The 15,363-nt window shown below is 45.8% G+C and overlaps 1 protein-coding gene across 2 annotated transcripts in view; it reads right to left on the reverse strand.

Moving 5' to 3' along the window:
* Nucleotides 1-15,363, reverse strand: part of SERPINE2 (serpin family E member 2) — a 74,734-nt gene that overhangs the window by 13,771 nt on the left and 45,600 nt on the right. For both annotated transcript variants that reach the window (XM_036857977.1, XM_036857976.1), the window contains exons 2-4: nucleotides 14,934-15,214; nucleotides 11,655-11,882; nucleotides 6,128-6,325 (exon numbers count right to left, since the gene is read on the reverse strand). In XM_036857977.1, the coding sequence (XP_036713872.1) occupies nucleotides 6,128-6,325; nucleotides 11,655-11,882; nucleotides 14,934-15,192 (685 nt within the window). In that variant the 5' untranslated portion in view covers nucleotides 15,193-15,214. The remainder of the gene's footprint in view (nucleotides 1-6,127; nucleotides 6,326-11,654; nucleotides 11,883-14,933; nucleotides 15,215-15,363) is intronic.

A 15,363-nucleotide genomic window follows, 5' to 3' on the forward strand; every position in this document is an offset into this window, starting at 1 on the left:
GCCAGTTGTCCATAGACAGGGGTTGGGAGGGAGGCACTGATGGAGAGAGAGAGAGAGAGAGAGAGAGCGTACTGTGTCTTCGTTACGTAACAAACACTTTTAGCTGTAAAATATGGTAAGAACGGTGAAGCTCTTAGAATGCATGACGCTACAGAATGACACGACAGCTTCTCCTTGAGGAAGAAATATGTGGGCAATTCATGGGGGTGCTCGATGTCTCCTGTCCCCATGTGCCGCCCTCGCCTGCAGGGCTGCTCAGGTACCCAGGGTGCCTGGCCTCAGCTCCAGACACACGTGGACCCTCCTTCTCGCCCGGGTCCCGTCTTGGGGCTGCCTGAGAGTCCAAGATGGGAGTCTTTACCTTTACTTTTACCCTGCATGATAAAATGGTCTCAGCAGAAACTGAAAAATTGATGGAAAAGTGAGAAAAAAAACCCACTTCCTAATAAGCCCTTTAATCTTCAAAGAAAACATTAGGTTCCTACACTGGTAGAGCTCATTTTTAGAAACTGTGAAAAAGGGACTTCCCTGGTGGTGCAATGGTTAAGAATCCACCTGCCACTGCAGGGGACACAGGTTCGAGCCCTGGTCCGGGAAGATCCCACATGCCGCGGAGCAGCTAAGCCTGTGCACCACAACTACTGAGCCTGTGCTCTAGAGCCCGCGAGCCACAACTACTGAAGCTCGCACGCTCTAGGGCCTGCATACCACAACTGCTGAGCCCACGTGCTGCAACTACTGAAGGCCCCATGCCTAGAGCCCATGCTCCGCAACAAGAGAAGCCACCGCAATGAGAAGCCCGTGCACCACAACGAAGACCCAATGCAGCCAAAATTAATTAATTAATTTAAAAAGAAAGAAACTGTGAAATGCGGGAAGTTGTTAATAAATGACTGCTCCGGGGCATGAAATAAGGACCTGGAAGCATTCATTAGCCACTTCTAGAACTGTTTACTGTTCTGAAAGGTCAGGATCATGAAAAATGAAAAGTTAGAAGCTGGGGTGTGTTCGAGGTGGGGTGAGAGCTGCTCATTCTACCAGGGAATCCAGCCTCGACGGGACCATCATTAACTGGTCAGTAAGGTGAATAACTGCTCACCATTCTGCATCTCGTCACCCACATCTGCCTGACGGTCCATTTCTCCCCGGCTCCAGGTCTACTTCTGATCACGGGAGCTGATGACAAATGCTGGCTCAGCTGACTCTGTACACACGCCCCTTCCATGCTTATCTTTACAAAATAACCCCTTTCCTCTCCGTCCACCCAATCACAGAGGTACTGCTTTCACAGCATGGTTTTACAGAGGACAAAGGTTAAAGACACAAGATCTGGAGTTACAGGACCTGAATTCAAATTCTGGCTCAGACACACGCTAGCTCTGGGACTTCGGCAAGTTCCTGAACTCCAAGTCTTAGTTTCTCTATCTGTAAAATGGGATGTTAGTACTACCTTACAGAGCTGTTGTGAAAATTAAATGAGAAAATACACGCCCAGAACTCAGCCCAGTGGCTGCACACAGCAAAAAACCTTCATCTATGGGTGTGAGCAGCTTTGTAAGATACTTTGCTTCTTGAGTGTCAGAATCGATCCACCAAGAGAAACCACACCCGCTGCATTGGGGAACAGATCCCGGGTGGAATGAACCAGGCAGGGAAGGGGTATTTGGGAACCTTGTGTCAGAGCAGGAAGCCTGTCATCATGCCAGACCTCTTCCAGCCCCAGGCCCTCCATCCTTTAACATCTGGGAAGCAGACTGAGTGTTCTTTAATGAAGATAATTCCTGCAATATATAGAGATGTGAATGGAGCAGGCCCATTCATTCTAAAAAGAAGGGAAGAGGTGAAAGGGGAAAATCGGTCTTTTCTCTTAGATGAATCATGTTCAACAAAAACCTTTAATGAGACATAACATGCAAAGAATCAAGTATTGAAAATATGGAGAAGATGTAAAACTTTCTGTAGGTGGTGCTTTGGGGATGGTCCAGTTTTTCTGGAAAGCCCCCTAAAATACTCTGATTCCTATTTTAAGTCCTACAAGGGAGGCTGTATTGATAGCTAGGCTTGCTGAAGTGCAAAGAACTCTTCTCAGCCTGTAAAATCAGAGACAATATTTTAAATATTCAGTATCAGGAAAGACTTATAGATGAAAGTGCCTTTAATTACCTTCTACTACAAGCAGCTTTGTGGATTTCTGAGTGTTAAGGAACTGTTCAGGCTATGTTTAAGTAGAAATTGAAATATACATTTGAAAAAAAGAACCACAACAAGTAGACCCACTGTATATAGTAGTCTATATTCAGGCTGCAGTAGAAAGGGAGTTTGGGGAGAGTTAATGGGAAAGGAGGAGTGGTTTAAGCAACTGGGTGAGTGTTGGTGCCATTTGCTGGGCGAAGGAACACTGTGGGGAGAGCTAGATGGCAAGGGCAAGAGTATATTTATCTGTGGAACCAGAACTTAATAGACAACTAATTAGAGACATAATATGGATATGTAGGTATGAGTTGGAAGCTCAGAGGAGAGTGGAAGCTAGAAACATACTGTATATTCATAGACACACATGTATATACACATACATATGTATGTTTGGAATTCTTTGTGGTCTTTTTCAAAGTCTCTTACATCTGAATCCATAACCATAAAAACAGAAAATTTGTAACAACTTTGATTCAGCAATTCCTATCCAAGGACATGACCTTTAGAAGTTCTGACACAAATATCTAAAGATTTATGTACAAGAATGCTCACTGTAGTGTTGTTATAGGAAAAAAAGTAAATGGCCATCCCTAAGGTATTATGATACCTTTATAACATTATGGAGTGTTATGCAGCTGGTAAAAGGATCAAGCAGTTCCACGAGAATTGACATAAAAGGTTTTCCAAGATAGACTGTCTAATGAATAAACAGATTACAGAATAGAAATTATAGTGTAATCCTATGTACGCAAAAAAGTTGGATAGACAAATTTTACATATCCATAGAAAATGCCTCAAAAAGCCTAGCACTTAATAGGGGTTTTTATGCTGGGAAATGGGAATATAGAGTAACATTTACTTTCTGCCTTATATACCACTGTATTTGAGGACTTTGCAATGAATATGAAATACATTTCTACTAATTTTTAAGGCTTTTTTTTTTTAATGGAAAAGTCTCTGCCCTCAAAGTGCTTACACTTTATGGGGCTTAAGTCAGAAGAGTTTTCCCCTCCTATTTTCTACCCTCTCCCTTAATGTTATTAAGGAAATCCTCTCAGAGGCCTTGATGATTATCTTGGAGGAAAAGTCAGGAAGGCTGAAAAACAGGTAAATGGAAGGACAATGTTTCAGCAAAGTGACCAAAGATGGCGAGGCCTGGCTGAGGCCCCACAAGGCACTGGGCAGGTGGCACCAGAGCCTGAGTGAGTGAGTTCAGGCAGCCTGGCCTGGCCCAGCTGTCAGGACCACCTGCCTCCCGTCGCTGGCTGGTCGAGTGGGCCAGATTGCGATGAGACAGGAAGAAAATGGTGACTGGCTGTGTGGTCTATGGTCATGAAAATAAATGACTTCTTGGGGCCACCACAGACTGCTGAGCTTCCTCCAGAAGACAAACCTGCCTCGTCTTTCCATGAAAAACTTCTCTGCCGGCCAAAGAGGGAAACCTGGGAGCAGATGACACCACTGGACTCTGTCTCCTGGCCCACGAAGGAGCTGGGTTCCAACCCCAAGTTACTCAGTAAAAACCCATGACAGCGTAGAAAGGGGGGGCAGGAAGGATGGTCCCAGACCACTTAACAGTGTGTACTTGGCAGGGAATGAGAGCAAGGGGACTTTCACGTTCTGTTCTGAATTCAGTACAGATCAATCAAGGTCTGACAGCTAACAGACAGGACACCAAACTGGGTCAATTCAGCAGACTTTAATGAAGGGACCACTTATAAGGCAAGGATAGGTTACAGAGGAGCCATTAAGGATGGTACCCTGGGCTACAAACAGTGGGGCACCATTACCAGCCTTAGCCTGTGAGGGCCGAGGGTAGGGGCTGGTGGCCCAGAGAGAAAGAGCCTTTGGGCAGGTCCTGATGGCAGGAGACCTTGGGTGGAGGGATGCTGCGGCCCTGGCGATGCAGGGAGAGGGCTGGGAAGCCAATGCCCAAGTGCGCTCTCCTCCCTTACCCCATCACCTGCTGGTTCACCGCACTAGCCAGTCAACGGGAAGCCTGGGGAAAAGGGAGCCCACTGATGCAGTCTCCTGGGGCTTCAGAAGAGGGTGGAGAAGGGAGAGCATGAATCAGGGAAGTCGGAGGAAGAGATCCCCCACACTGTGGAGCTGTGGAGTTTGAATCTTGGACCATAAGAATGTATGTGTGTCTTACTTTCCATAAGGCACACCACAGATTCTTAGACAAATCAGTTCTTAATTGAAAAGCCACCTGGATATGTAACTCCCTCTCTGGGAACATCCTATATACTCAAGAAAAGCATCTTCCATTCCTACAAACATTTTAATCTTTCATGGGAATGCCTACAGAAGCCTTGCTGATTTATTCTTTACTGACTTATTCATTATTTTTCAGCAACAGAAATATACAGTAAATGAGGCCTCCTCGCATTTTGTTTTATTAGAATGTGTACAAAGATTGACCTAAAATAAAATAACTGTGCTTCGGATAGGAGCTGGGGGCCACGCTAGCATTCCATGACGTCTTCCTGGGCAACGTAACCTGAGAATGTGTTGTGGACAAAAAGAGCCTTTCATTGGTCTCAGCTGCTTAGCATGCTACCTTTCTGCAGGACTTTTTTTTTTTTTTAATATTTATTTATTTATTTGGCTGCACCGGGTCTTAGTTGCGGCATGCGGGATCTAGTTCCCTGACCAGGGATCAAACCGGGGCCCCCTGCATAGGGAGCGCAGAGTCTTAACCACTGGACTGTCAGGGAAGTCCCTCTGCAGGGCTTTTAAATACATATTATCTTGATAAAATTTAATGAGTGAATGACAAAATTCTACCTGGACGTTTGATGAAAGACATGGGAGAAGGAAAGTGACTTTATTGTGTCCCTCGCATGAGTCATTTCTGAATTTAAAGAATTAGGCAGCTGGAGAAATGTTGAGCAGTGCTTGATCTAATATATACTGTATATGCAAAGGGAATACATGGGACCCACATGTCCACATATAGATTGGAGACATAAAGGCTAACTTATAGAGGAAAAAGAAGTTTAACTTAAACTGGACCACTGATACTTCAGTGAAAGCAGGTTTAAAAAACAGTCACCAGCCTTAGTTACCTATGTGTGGTAATGACTGCAGAGGTGGGTCATTTTCTTTTTCCCCCAACTGTAAAACTGACACATGTTCCTTCAAAAAAATTTCAAACTCAAACAAAGAAAAATAATCATTTGAAATACTACCACTTAACATTTTATTGAACATCCTCCAAGACATGTCTGTATGAATATATAGAAAGTATTTTACATAAATGAGATGAAACAGCATCTGCTGTTCTGTAACTTGTTTTCTGAAATCAACCACATATTATATAACTCTCTACTTATATAAATCTAATTATCATGTGTATTCCACTACATGTACGTATATGGCTTCTATTTATTTGCTAGTGTATGATTATCTTCATATTATAAATTCCTTGGCGTGAGACTGCTGAGGCGGGGCTTCTAGAAAGTCCTCCAGACCACGGCTCCCCACCACCAACAGCACCCAAGGGTGCCCACATGCCCCCCACACCAGAGCCACGATTGGGCTTTGTCAATCTTCGTAATTTTTGCTAATCTGATCAGTGGAAAAGAGATCTAATTTTTACTTTTATTTTCGATTTGGTAATGTAAGATTGCTAATGATGACTTGACAATACATGCAATATGTTTCATGTCCATGATAATTCTCATTTTGTGAATTGTCCTGTCATCTTTAAATTTCAACCTAAAAGCATTACATGTGTTATACATTAATCCATAACCTTTGTAAATAATGCAAAGACTTACCATGAGCTTTTAAAAAATCCTGCCCTCTCCTCCCCTGCCCTTTATAAAAAATAAAAAGGCAGATTTGCTCTTGAGCTAAGTGACAGCACCCAAGGGCCTTTCTGCGGCTGGCACATTCTAGGACAGAGCCTCACCGAGTGTGAACTTACCGCACCGGAACACGGAGAGCTGGGCCAGCATCGGCACTTGGTAGGATTTCCCATCAGCTGCCACAAACGTGCGCTTCTTCGTGTTCTCAGGCTGAAACCGTGATTTCCATAAACCCTTAAAATACACTGCATTGACCAGGACCAGTCTGGTGAGGACACCGTCGAGGAGATCCGGGGACAGCAGATTGTCGATCATACCTGTGCAGTCAGAGAACAGACACAGAGGACACTCAGGATTGGCAGTCCGCTTGGGGGCAAAAGGCAGCTGCAGGGTCGGGGGGAATGAAAAATCTGAGAAATTTTAAGATTCAAAGATTTGTAAAATTTTAAAACTCAAAGATTGTAAAATTTAAAATTTCCAACATTTTTAAAAGAACTTTTACAATATCCTCTTGTGCCTTCTAATTTTTTTCCTCACTAAAAATTAAAAGCTGAAAACAAGTTAAAAATCAGAGAACCAGAAAAGACTTCAGAGACCCTCTATTTAGGGTTACCAAACTTTTCATCAAGAAATTCTTTTATAACTAATTCCCTATAAACCCCATATTTTAAGAACATTTTGCTCATCTGCATAAGCTATACTTAATTCATAATTAATTTCTCTGTTTTTGATAATAACTGACATGTATGACTGCCAGTGAGGGCTTTTGGTCGGCACAAGATAAACAGTTGTCGTGTTGCTTTGTGGTAACCACTGGGTTGATTTAATCCCAGTTAAAAATAAAGGAACACTTCAGCCTATGTAATGTTATCAAAGGCAAACGCTTAATTTCTCTTAAGATTTTAGGAATGTTGAGCATTAGTTTCGAATCCCTGATTATTATATAACTACTTAAAGAAGAGTTGAGACTAAAATTGGTATCTATATTTATGGGTCAGGGATCCATCTAGGCTCATATTATAGAGATAAAAAGAAATGGGGTCTCTCCTAGAATAATTAATTGTTAAGGAAGATGCTCTTCACAAGATATCAGGATGGTCCAGCTTGTTTGTGCAGGAATGAAGCACACACAACTGTTGCAATTTCAGGATGTTCTTGTGAAGTCACAAAGACCCTTCTAAAGTGCTACCTGTGCTTGAAGCTTTGAATTTTCATTTAGGTTCCTTTTGCTTGGTTTTTGAAGATTCAACTGTGTGTTTGTGTGTGTGTGTCTGTGTGTATGTGTGTCTGTGTGTGTGCGTATATGGGTTTAAGAGAGATCACTAACACTAAAGCTATTAAAAATTAGTTCAGTGTAGCTTTTGGTCCAACTTTTTAAAAATGTTCATAATATAAATGCAAGTTACAATACATTAAATGGTGAGAATAAAACCAACAGCTTCTGAAGAAGCAAGAATATCTGATTCAGCAGAGAGAGCTTTAAGTTCTTTGAAATGAAGCTCAAGAAGATTCGGAGGTACAATAAACAGATGTTTACGTCAGTCATGGTAAAGAAGCACAGTCGGAGGATTCCCTGACCCACAGGGCGCCCAGCAAGACAGTGTCATCATTGCTCATTACTTACACAAGGGGGCACCAACGCCACCTTACATCAGGATCTGGAAGGAAAATACATGCGATATAAATAGCCATCGCTCAAAGCAAAGCGGCTTCTGTGAACAGACTCTGTCCTGTGGGAAGGAAGTGAAAACTCTGTGCTCCAGCGATAGCAAGCTCTTGAGAGTTGGTTTCCCAATAGCGAAGGCTGTGGTTTTGCCTTTGCTGGGACCATTACCCAGTCCAATTCCTACTTGCCTTTGAGACATAGCTCAGTGGTCCCCTCTTCTTATATCTCTTCTCTGTCCCTCCTCCCCATCTCCTGGAGTTTCCATAAAGCCCAACGCTCAGCACCATCGTTACACTGCGGTATTTTATTCTAGCCAAATGTAGCATCTGTCTCCCTCAACTAAACTGTGAGCTGCACAAAAGCAAGAACGCTGTCATTCATTTTTTAAAAGTCACACCTAAGATCCTATGTTCACTATTCTGTTGTTGCACACTGAGAGTCTGAAGGAATCTCTTCTGCCCTTTTTTCCTAAGGTAAATAAAGCCTCTTATTGCCACTGGTAGAACTAAGATATAATAAGGGGGCACAAAGAAATAAAAAGAAAGGATAAAAGAGAAGTGTAAGAAATGCATGCTTTAGAGGCAAGGAGGCACATGGGGGACCTGCCATCAATAACTGCCATAAACATGCATCCATCACCCATCCACCCTTCCATCCACCCACCTATTCATCCATCCATCCATGTATCCAGTCTTTGATGTCTACCTGAGAAAACAAAACAAAATAAAACCCGCCCTTCCAAAAGCTATAGATTAGAGGGAAGTGGAGGCTGATATAAGTGACTTGGAAATGCAATTGTAATAAATATCTTCAAGTGAAAGTACTTAAGGATGTGAGGGCAAATAAGAGGGGGATGCGATCTGGTGGATGAGGTCAGGGATGGATGGATTCCTTGAGGAAGTATTACTTGAGCCAATAGCTATAAAAATAGCTCACATTCGTTGAACATTTGCAAAGTGCCAACCACCTTGCTGAATGACTTATGCTTATTATTTATAGTCCCATAACAACCTTAATGTTATTTTAACAATTCTAGTAGGTACCACTACTATATCTCCATTTTACAGACGAGGACGCTGAGGCACAGGGTTAAGTAACCTGCCTAATGGTACACAGCCAGCAGGTGGCAGTACTGAGGTTCAAACTGGGCTCTCACGCTTGTAACTATTATGCCATTCATGAGATAGTGTGAAATGAATCGGCAAGGGGCAACGGGGAAGGAAAGCATTGCAGGTAGCAGGATGCACCGGGGCGGGGGAGGGGCCGGGGGGGCTCCTGTGATTGGAGAGAGGATGGCTAGTGTGAGAGTTGGGAGGAAGCCCGCGTGGTTGGCGCTGAGGCCGCAGAGAGGTGGCAGGGCAGCCCCAGCCAGGCCATCACCACATCCCTAGCACACTGGAAAGGCCCCCCCCCCCACTCTCTGCAGGGCAGGATCTGTCATCACGCAGCAGTCTTCCACACGTGGACAGTTTGACCACCAGGGTCCTTCCGACACCTCGCATATACACAAGTGCCTCTGAGCAGGCAGTTTGGAAATTTGTGGGAGTGTTTCTGGTTGTAAAGACAGTGGCCAAAGATGCTACACATCCTGCAGTGTTCAAAACAACCCAAACAATGAACTATCCTGCTTTCAAACGCCCCGCTGCGTAGTCACGTTCGTGAGAAACCTGCTCCTTGTCATCTGAGCCCAGAACCTTATTCTTTTTCCGGTGTAAACACAAAGTATCTTTTATTTTGGATACTTTTAATGTATGCTGAATTTGTCAGGAATGCGACTACCACGCAAACCAAGTGGAACCTGTACTTGTTTTGCTCGGAAATTTACCAAGAGTTTTGCAGCGTTTTAGAAAAAACTGCCTCAACGATGGTAACACAGCCCGTGGTTTTCGTGTCGCCAGTGCAGTGTGCCTGTCTCGGTCTGCTTTTGTGGCTGTCAGTTCACAGGCAATGTGAATGTCGATTCTTATTCTAAGAATCTGACTGTTACGTATTCAGGGATGGCTGTACCCCAGGGTTTACCTACTGAACTACATCTGTAAATAACTTTTGTTTGTCCTGGTATTACAGTTTGGCATTATATTAATTTTTTTTAAATTTGTGTACATGTGCATAGGTTATATGAGCTACGAGTTTCATTTCAAGAGAGTAAACAGAGTGAAAATCTTTGTTTAACAGCGGGAGTTAGGTCTGCAGGGGTGAAAATCACTTTTCTAGCCTCATCGCTTTCCCTTCCCCGGTTGCTGCGAGAAATGCATTGAGTCAGTGTGTGTTCAAGTGGTTTGAAACGGTCGAGCGGCATCCTGAGGGACTTACTACTCCCAGGACACAGCAAAGAAGAAGGCTGGGTGGGTGCTGACACGTCACATCATACAGCTACCCGCATCTGAGGACCATCAGCTTCCTACCTCTGTTCTTAGCCCTACAGGCTCAGAAAAACACACTAACCCCCTCCCATTTGCTGGTCTCCTGATCATTTCGTGTTTTCAGGAAGGGAGCCCAGGTTGCACCGTGCAGGATCCTGTTGAAAAGGGATGTCACAGGTTTACCAAAACCACACGCTGGCTCTCCTCCACCCTCCAGAGCATTCCCTATCCGGCTCTCCTCTAGCCCCTCACATGGTTTGCAAATATGCACATCTGCAAGTCTGGAGGGAGACTGGGGGAGGACTTGCTTTAGTGCAGAATGCTAGGCCCCTGCCTCAGAGATTCTGCCTCAGTAGATTGGGGTTCAGAGATCTGCATTCTTTTTTTTTTTTTTTTTTTGCTTGGGATCTTAGTTCCCTGACCAGGGATTGAACACGGGCCCTCAGCAGTGAAAGCGCCTAGACCTAACCACTGGACCATCAAGGAATTCCCCAGAGATCTGCATTCTAAACACATGCCCCAGGAACCACGCTTTGAGAGACATGACCCGAAAAGCCAGAGTTTCCCCAAGTTTTGTCTTTGGGCTTACTCTCCTTATTAAGTCTCTTTTGCTTCCACTCTTGTGACTTCAACTCTCCCCTTCGGTGAAAAACGGTTCCCAAATCTCTATTTCTAGCCTTAACTCTCCTCTGATGTTCTGGACCTATCTCTCCCTCTGAATGTTTCCACCTGAACCTGAAGTTTACAAATTAACAGGCTAAAAACACTGATGTTAGACATTTCTTGAGTTTCGTGGAGGGAGAGATGCACGTGCACAAGTAATCACATAGTGTGGATGTGCTCTAACGAAGGGTGCGGTCGTGGATAAGCATATGCCCATCATAACCGGGGGAGGCACTTACTTCCTGGGAGGACAGAAGCAAGAGATGAGGAAGGGGAGGGCAGAGGGAAGGGGGAGGGCCATCACAGGGGCAGGGGGTTAAGAGGAACAAACTATTATGTATAAAACAAGCTACAAGAATGTACTGCACGACACAGGGAATACAGCCAGTATTCTATAATAACTATAAATGGAGTATAACCTTTAAAAATTGTGAATCACTGCATTGTACACCTGTACCTTATATAATATTGTACGTCAATTATACTTCAATGTAAAAAGAAAGAGGCAAGGAAGGTGTGGGGAGAGCTCAATCCCGAATCTTAAAGGCTGAGAAGCACATTCTGGGCAAAGGGAATGTGGATACGGAAGTAGGAAGGAATGAGCACTAAAACCTTCGAAACAGACAAGGGCCTGTGGGCAGGGACTCTGGAGATGAGACGCTGCGGAGAAAGAAGAGAGTCTGCAGAGCTGTATTCCGCCCTGCTGCCCGAGAGCCACAGGGAGACAAGTCCCCAGGGGGCACAGGGGATGGCGGCAGGAAAAGGGTAGGAAGGCGGACTGAGCCGTGGGGCTGTGAGAGAGAAAGCGCGGAGCAGTCAGCGGGCCCAGGCCTTTCACAACAGAAGGGCCACTGGACACGCAGGCCCCAGTGAGGGTCTCAGAGCCCAACTCACGCTTTCATTCATAAAGTGGGAAATCACGCCCCCTCATTCCCGGGAACCGTGGCCACTCACCCCTGGTCTCGTTCCTAACCCACACGTTGATGGAGTCACAGGCGGAGGCGGGGTCTTCGAAGTTCGCGTTCCGGACTTCACACTGAAACACGTCTTTGTTCCTCGTGACGAAAGGCACTTCCATCTTAAAGCCATTCTTTACAAACACGGCATTGGCCACCGTCACAATATCTTTATTCTTCTTGGAGACGATGGCCTTGTTGATCTTCTTTAACACTTTACCAACTCCTGAAGGAGAAAATGCAGCAATATTTCCGTAAGAATGTAGGAAGGTTTTTTTTTTTTAATATCTTCTATATTATGGCAAATAAGAACAGTATAAGCAAAACTAGTACGAGTAGCAAGAGACTAAGTCATCTGCTTTCTCAGTGGCCTTCTGTTAAGAAAAGGGAGGGTGTAGAATGAAGTATAACTATTAATAGCCCCTAAAGATCAATTGCGCTTCTAGCTTCAAAGCAGGCATCTTCCAGGCCTTCTCCACAACTTCCCCAAGTAGACCTCGCTCTCCTGGAAGACTTTCCTGGCACCAGGTCAATAGGGAGACTGGAAAACTCTTCAGTTATGTAGCCATGGGGGAATAAACCAAAGGACTCTTCCTAATCCCGTCTCTCTTTCTTAACAATCTGAAGCGCTATTTCCTTTCTTGCCAAAGATGTAACAACACGATGTTTCTCTATTTTCGGGAAAAAAAGGCATAAAGTTGAGCATCAGAAAGACTATAAAAAATGGCCATGTGCCACCATCCAAGAACAAGGTGATTTTTACTTGATACGAAGCTCACAAAGTAAGGGAATTAGTTTTATGGCAACGTAAGCTTTATTTCACACAGGCCATTCATACACGCTCCATTTAGTTTCAGAGCATGGAAAAGAGGGAAAGAAGTTATAAAGGATGAAATGTGTTCCTACAGAGAGCTCGAATTACAGATCTGTCTTACTCACTTGGGGTCCTTTCAAAATGACACTGTCCTAAAACAACCGGCAGAGTCACCTTGACGGTCCCCTGGAGAGCTGACCTGTCATTCTAAAATAATGGCAGGTAAGAGCCCCACGGTTTGGCCCTCTGTGAGGCCTCTGGAGACTGCACCCCTCACGGGTTCTGTGGGGCAGGCCCAGCAGGAGTGGGCAGGCACGTTGTATAACGAAGGGACCAGCAGACTTCAGAGCCCAATCGCGGCACTTGTCCCTTTCAACTCCTCCACGGTCCCCAGTCTCCTGCCCAGAAAAGATCAGGGCAGATCCTCCTCCTGTGCCCCAGACTGTCCTGCCTCTCCCCTCAACCAGAGTGCCGCTGTCTTGAGTTCTCAGAGGCTGAGCCCAAAGCAGGGCCTGAAAACCCACCCGGCCTCCCCCGGTGAGTCTGTCATGTGAACTGAAGTCATTCCACAACTCGACTGCTCGTGATTTTGGAGGAAGAAGAGATGGGGGTTGGGGGGAGTTGCCAACAGACCAATATTGTCAAAACTTGAGAAACACTACTTAAAATGAATGTGGCTCAGCGGGAAGACAAACAAGGACAATCCAGTTGCTCTTTTGGAATGGTGCTGGCCGACAGGGCCTGGGTGGTGCTGGGAGAGGCCAGGAACCCCGTGGGTGATTCACTATGAGGTTATAAATCACCAAGAGTTCTGTGGGCTTCCAAGCAAGGGTATAACGGTGTGTTCCAAATATTTAGTCCCCCAGTGCTTCCAACAGGTGAACAAACTGCAAACTCACGCAACAGTTTAATGCCCTGTAAACAGAGCGGGGCGGGTGGGCATCTGGTGCTGGCAGCCCCCGGGGGCTACACTGAGAAGGATCTAACTGGGGCACAGAGGGGAGCCCTGGAGTACGCAAACCCCCATCTCTCCTCCTCTCCCAGAGAAGGCACCGATGTGGTCAAGATTCCTAGAACTTTATGGCCAGTGGGAGTGGAGGAATGTGAGTGGGAAAACATCCTCGCTTCCCAGTAAAGCAACTAAAACCTGGATGTGAGATGTGACTTGTCAAGGTGACGGCACAGGCTGGTGCCAAGGAAGGGCTCCAAGGCTAGCGCTGGCCCATGCCCAGCACTGTGGAGGGGGCGGTGGGAGGGGACTCGGCTGAGAAACCTGAGCTAAAGCTGAGGGACAGCACTAGGGGGTGTAAGCTCTTAAGCTTAAACAGGTAATTAAAACGGGGCTTTCTTTCAAGAAAACGAAACCATTCCTACTGGGCCTTACTTTTTTTTTTTTTAATTTATTTATTTTATTTATTTATTATTTTTGGCAGTGTCGGGGCTTCCTTGCTGCGCGCGGGCTTTCTCTAGTTGCGGTGAGCTGGGGCTTCTCTTGTTGTGGAGCATGGGCTCCAGGTGCGTGGGCTTCAGTAGTTGTGGCACGCAGGCTCAGTAGTTGTGGCTCGTGGGCTCTAGAGCGCAGGCTCAGTAGTTGTGGCACACGGGCTCAGTAGTTGTGGCGCACGGGCTTAGTTGCTCCGCGGCATGTGGGATCTTCCCGGACCAGTGCTCGAACCCGTGTCCCCTGCATGGGCAGGCGGATTCTTAACCACTGCACCACCAGGGAAGCCCTGGGCCTTACTTTTAAACAAACTTCTTTTATAGCTTTTCATTTTGAAATAGTGATAGAATCACGGGAAGTTGCAAAACAATATACAAGGTGGTCCTGTATATCTCCACTTTTCACCCAGTTTCCCCAATGGTAGTATCTTGCATGATGGTAGTACAGATCCACAATGAGAAAACTGCCACTGGTGCAGTCCCCAGAGCTCATTCACTTGTTTTACATACGTATGCGTGTGCATGTGCGTGTGTGTGTGTGTGCGTGGCTCTATGCAATTTTACCCCCCATGGAGATTCGTGCGTCCACCACCTCAACTGAGACGCAGAGCGGTTCCATCAGCATAAGGCTGACCCGGGCTGCCCTCTATGGTCACACCCACCCACCTCCCCAGATTACGGATTTAAAAGTACGTTCACAGCCATGATGCATTCTGAGCCCTGTACAACATAGAGAGGGGGCAGACGGGAAGTCTTCTTGTTAGAGATGAGAAAACAGGGGCATTCAAGAGGTCAAGTGACTGCCCAAGGTCCCACAGCTACCGAACGGAGACGAGAACCCAGCTCTCCTAACTCCTAGCACTGCCACTGTCCCTTAGAGGAGACTGGCCCTCAAGGCCAGGCGGCACCAGCAAGACCCCTCCCAGCTGCTCTGCTCCTCGGTGCGGTCAGCAAAGACCAAGCCAGGGGCCCTCCAGACCGGGACTCCTGCAAGGCCCGCCAGCCAGGCCCAGGCGCACGCACCATTCACGCCGTATCTCATCACCGTGGTGAGCTGCTTCTTGGTCCTGCCGTCGGCTCCCAGCTGAAGCATCCCCAGGACGGACGCAATCCCGTGGGGGGAAACGACGATGTTGTCATGAGGCCGGGACTTGACAATCTGATTGAACACCTGGATTCCTGTGTCCGAGCCTAGTTCCTCCAGAGACAGGGGGTTGAACTGGGAGCACACAGAGGGCAATGTCACGGTGGCCACGAGGAAGAAGGGAAAATGCCAATTCATGGTTCCTTCTGGCAAGGACAACCTGAAAAATGAAATCAAGAAAATATTTACATTCTACATTTAATGAATACTTTTTTGGAGGCTACTTTGTATTCAGCTAGATATGATTTACTATACTCAGTGTAACTGAATGTCTTTAATATATTCAAGACACAACAGTGTAGATTAGAT

Source organism: Balaenoptera musculus, chromosome 7 (genome assembly GCF_009873245.2).
Source record: "Balaenoptera musculus isolate JJ_BM4_2016_0621 chromosome 7, mBalMus1.pri.v3, whole genome shotgun sequence".
In the NCBI taxonomy this organism is placed as follows: domain Eukaryota; kingdom Metazoa; phylum Chordata; class Mammalia; order Artiodactyla; family Balaenopteridae; genus Balaenoptera; species Balaenoptera musculus.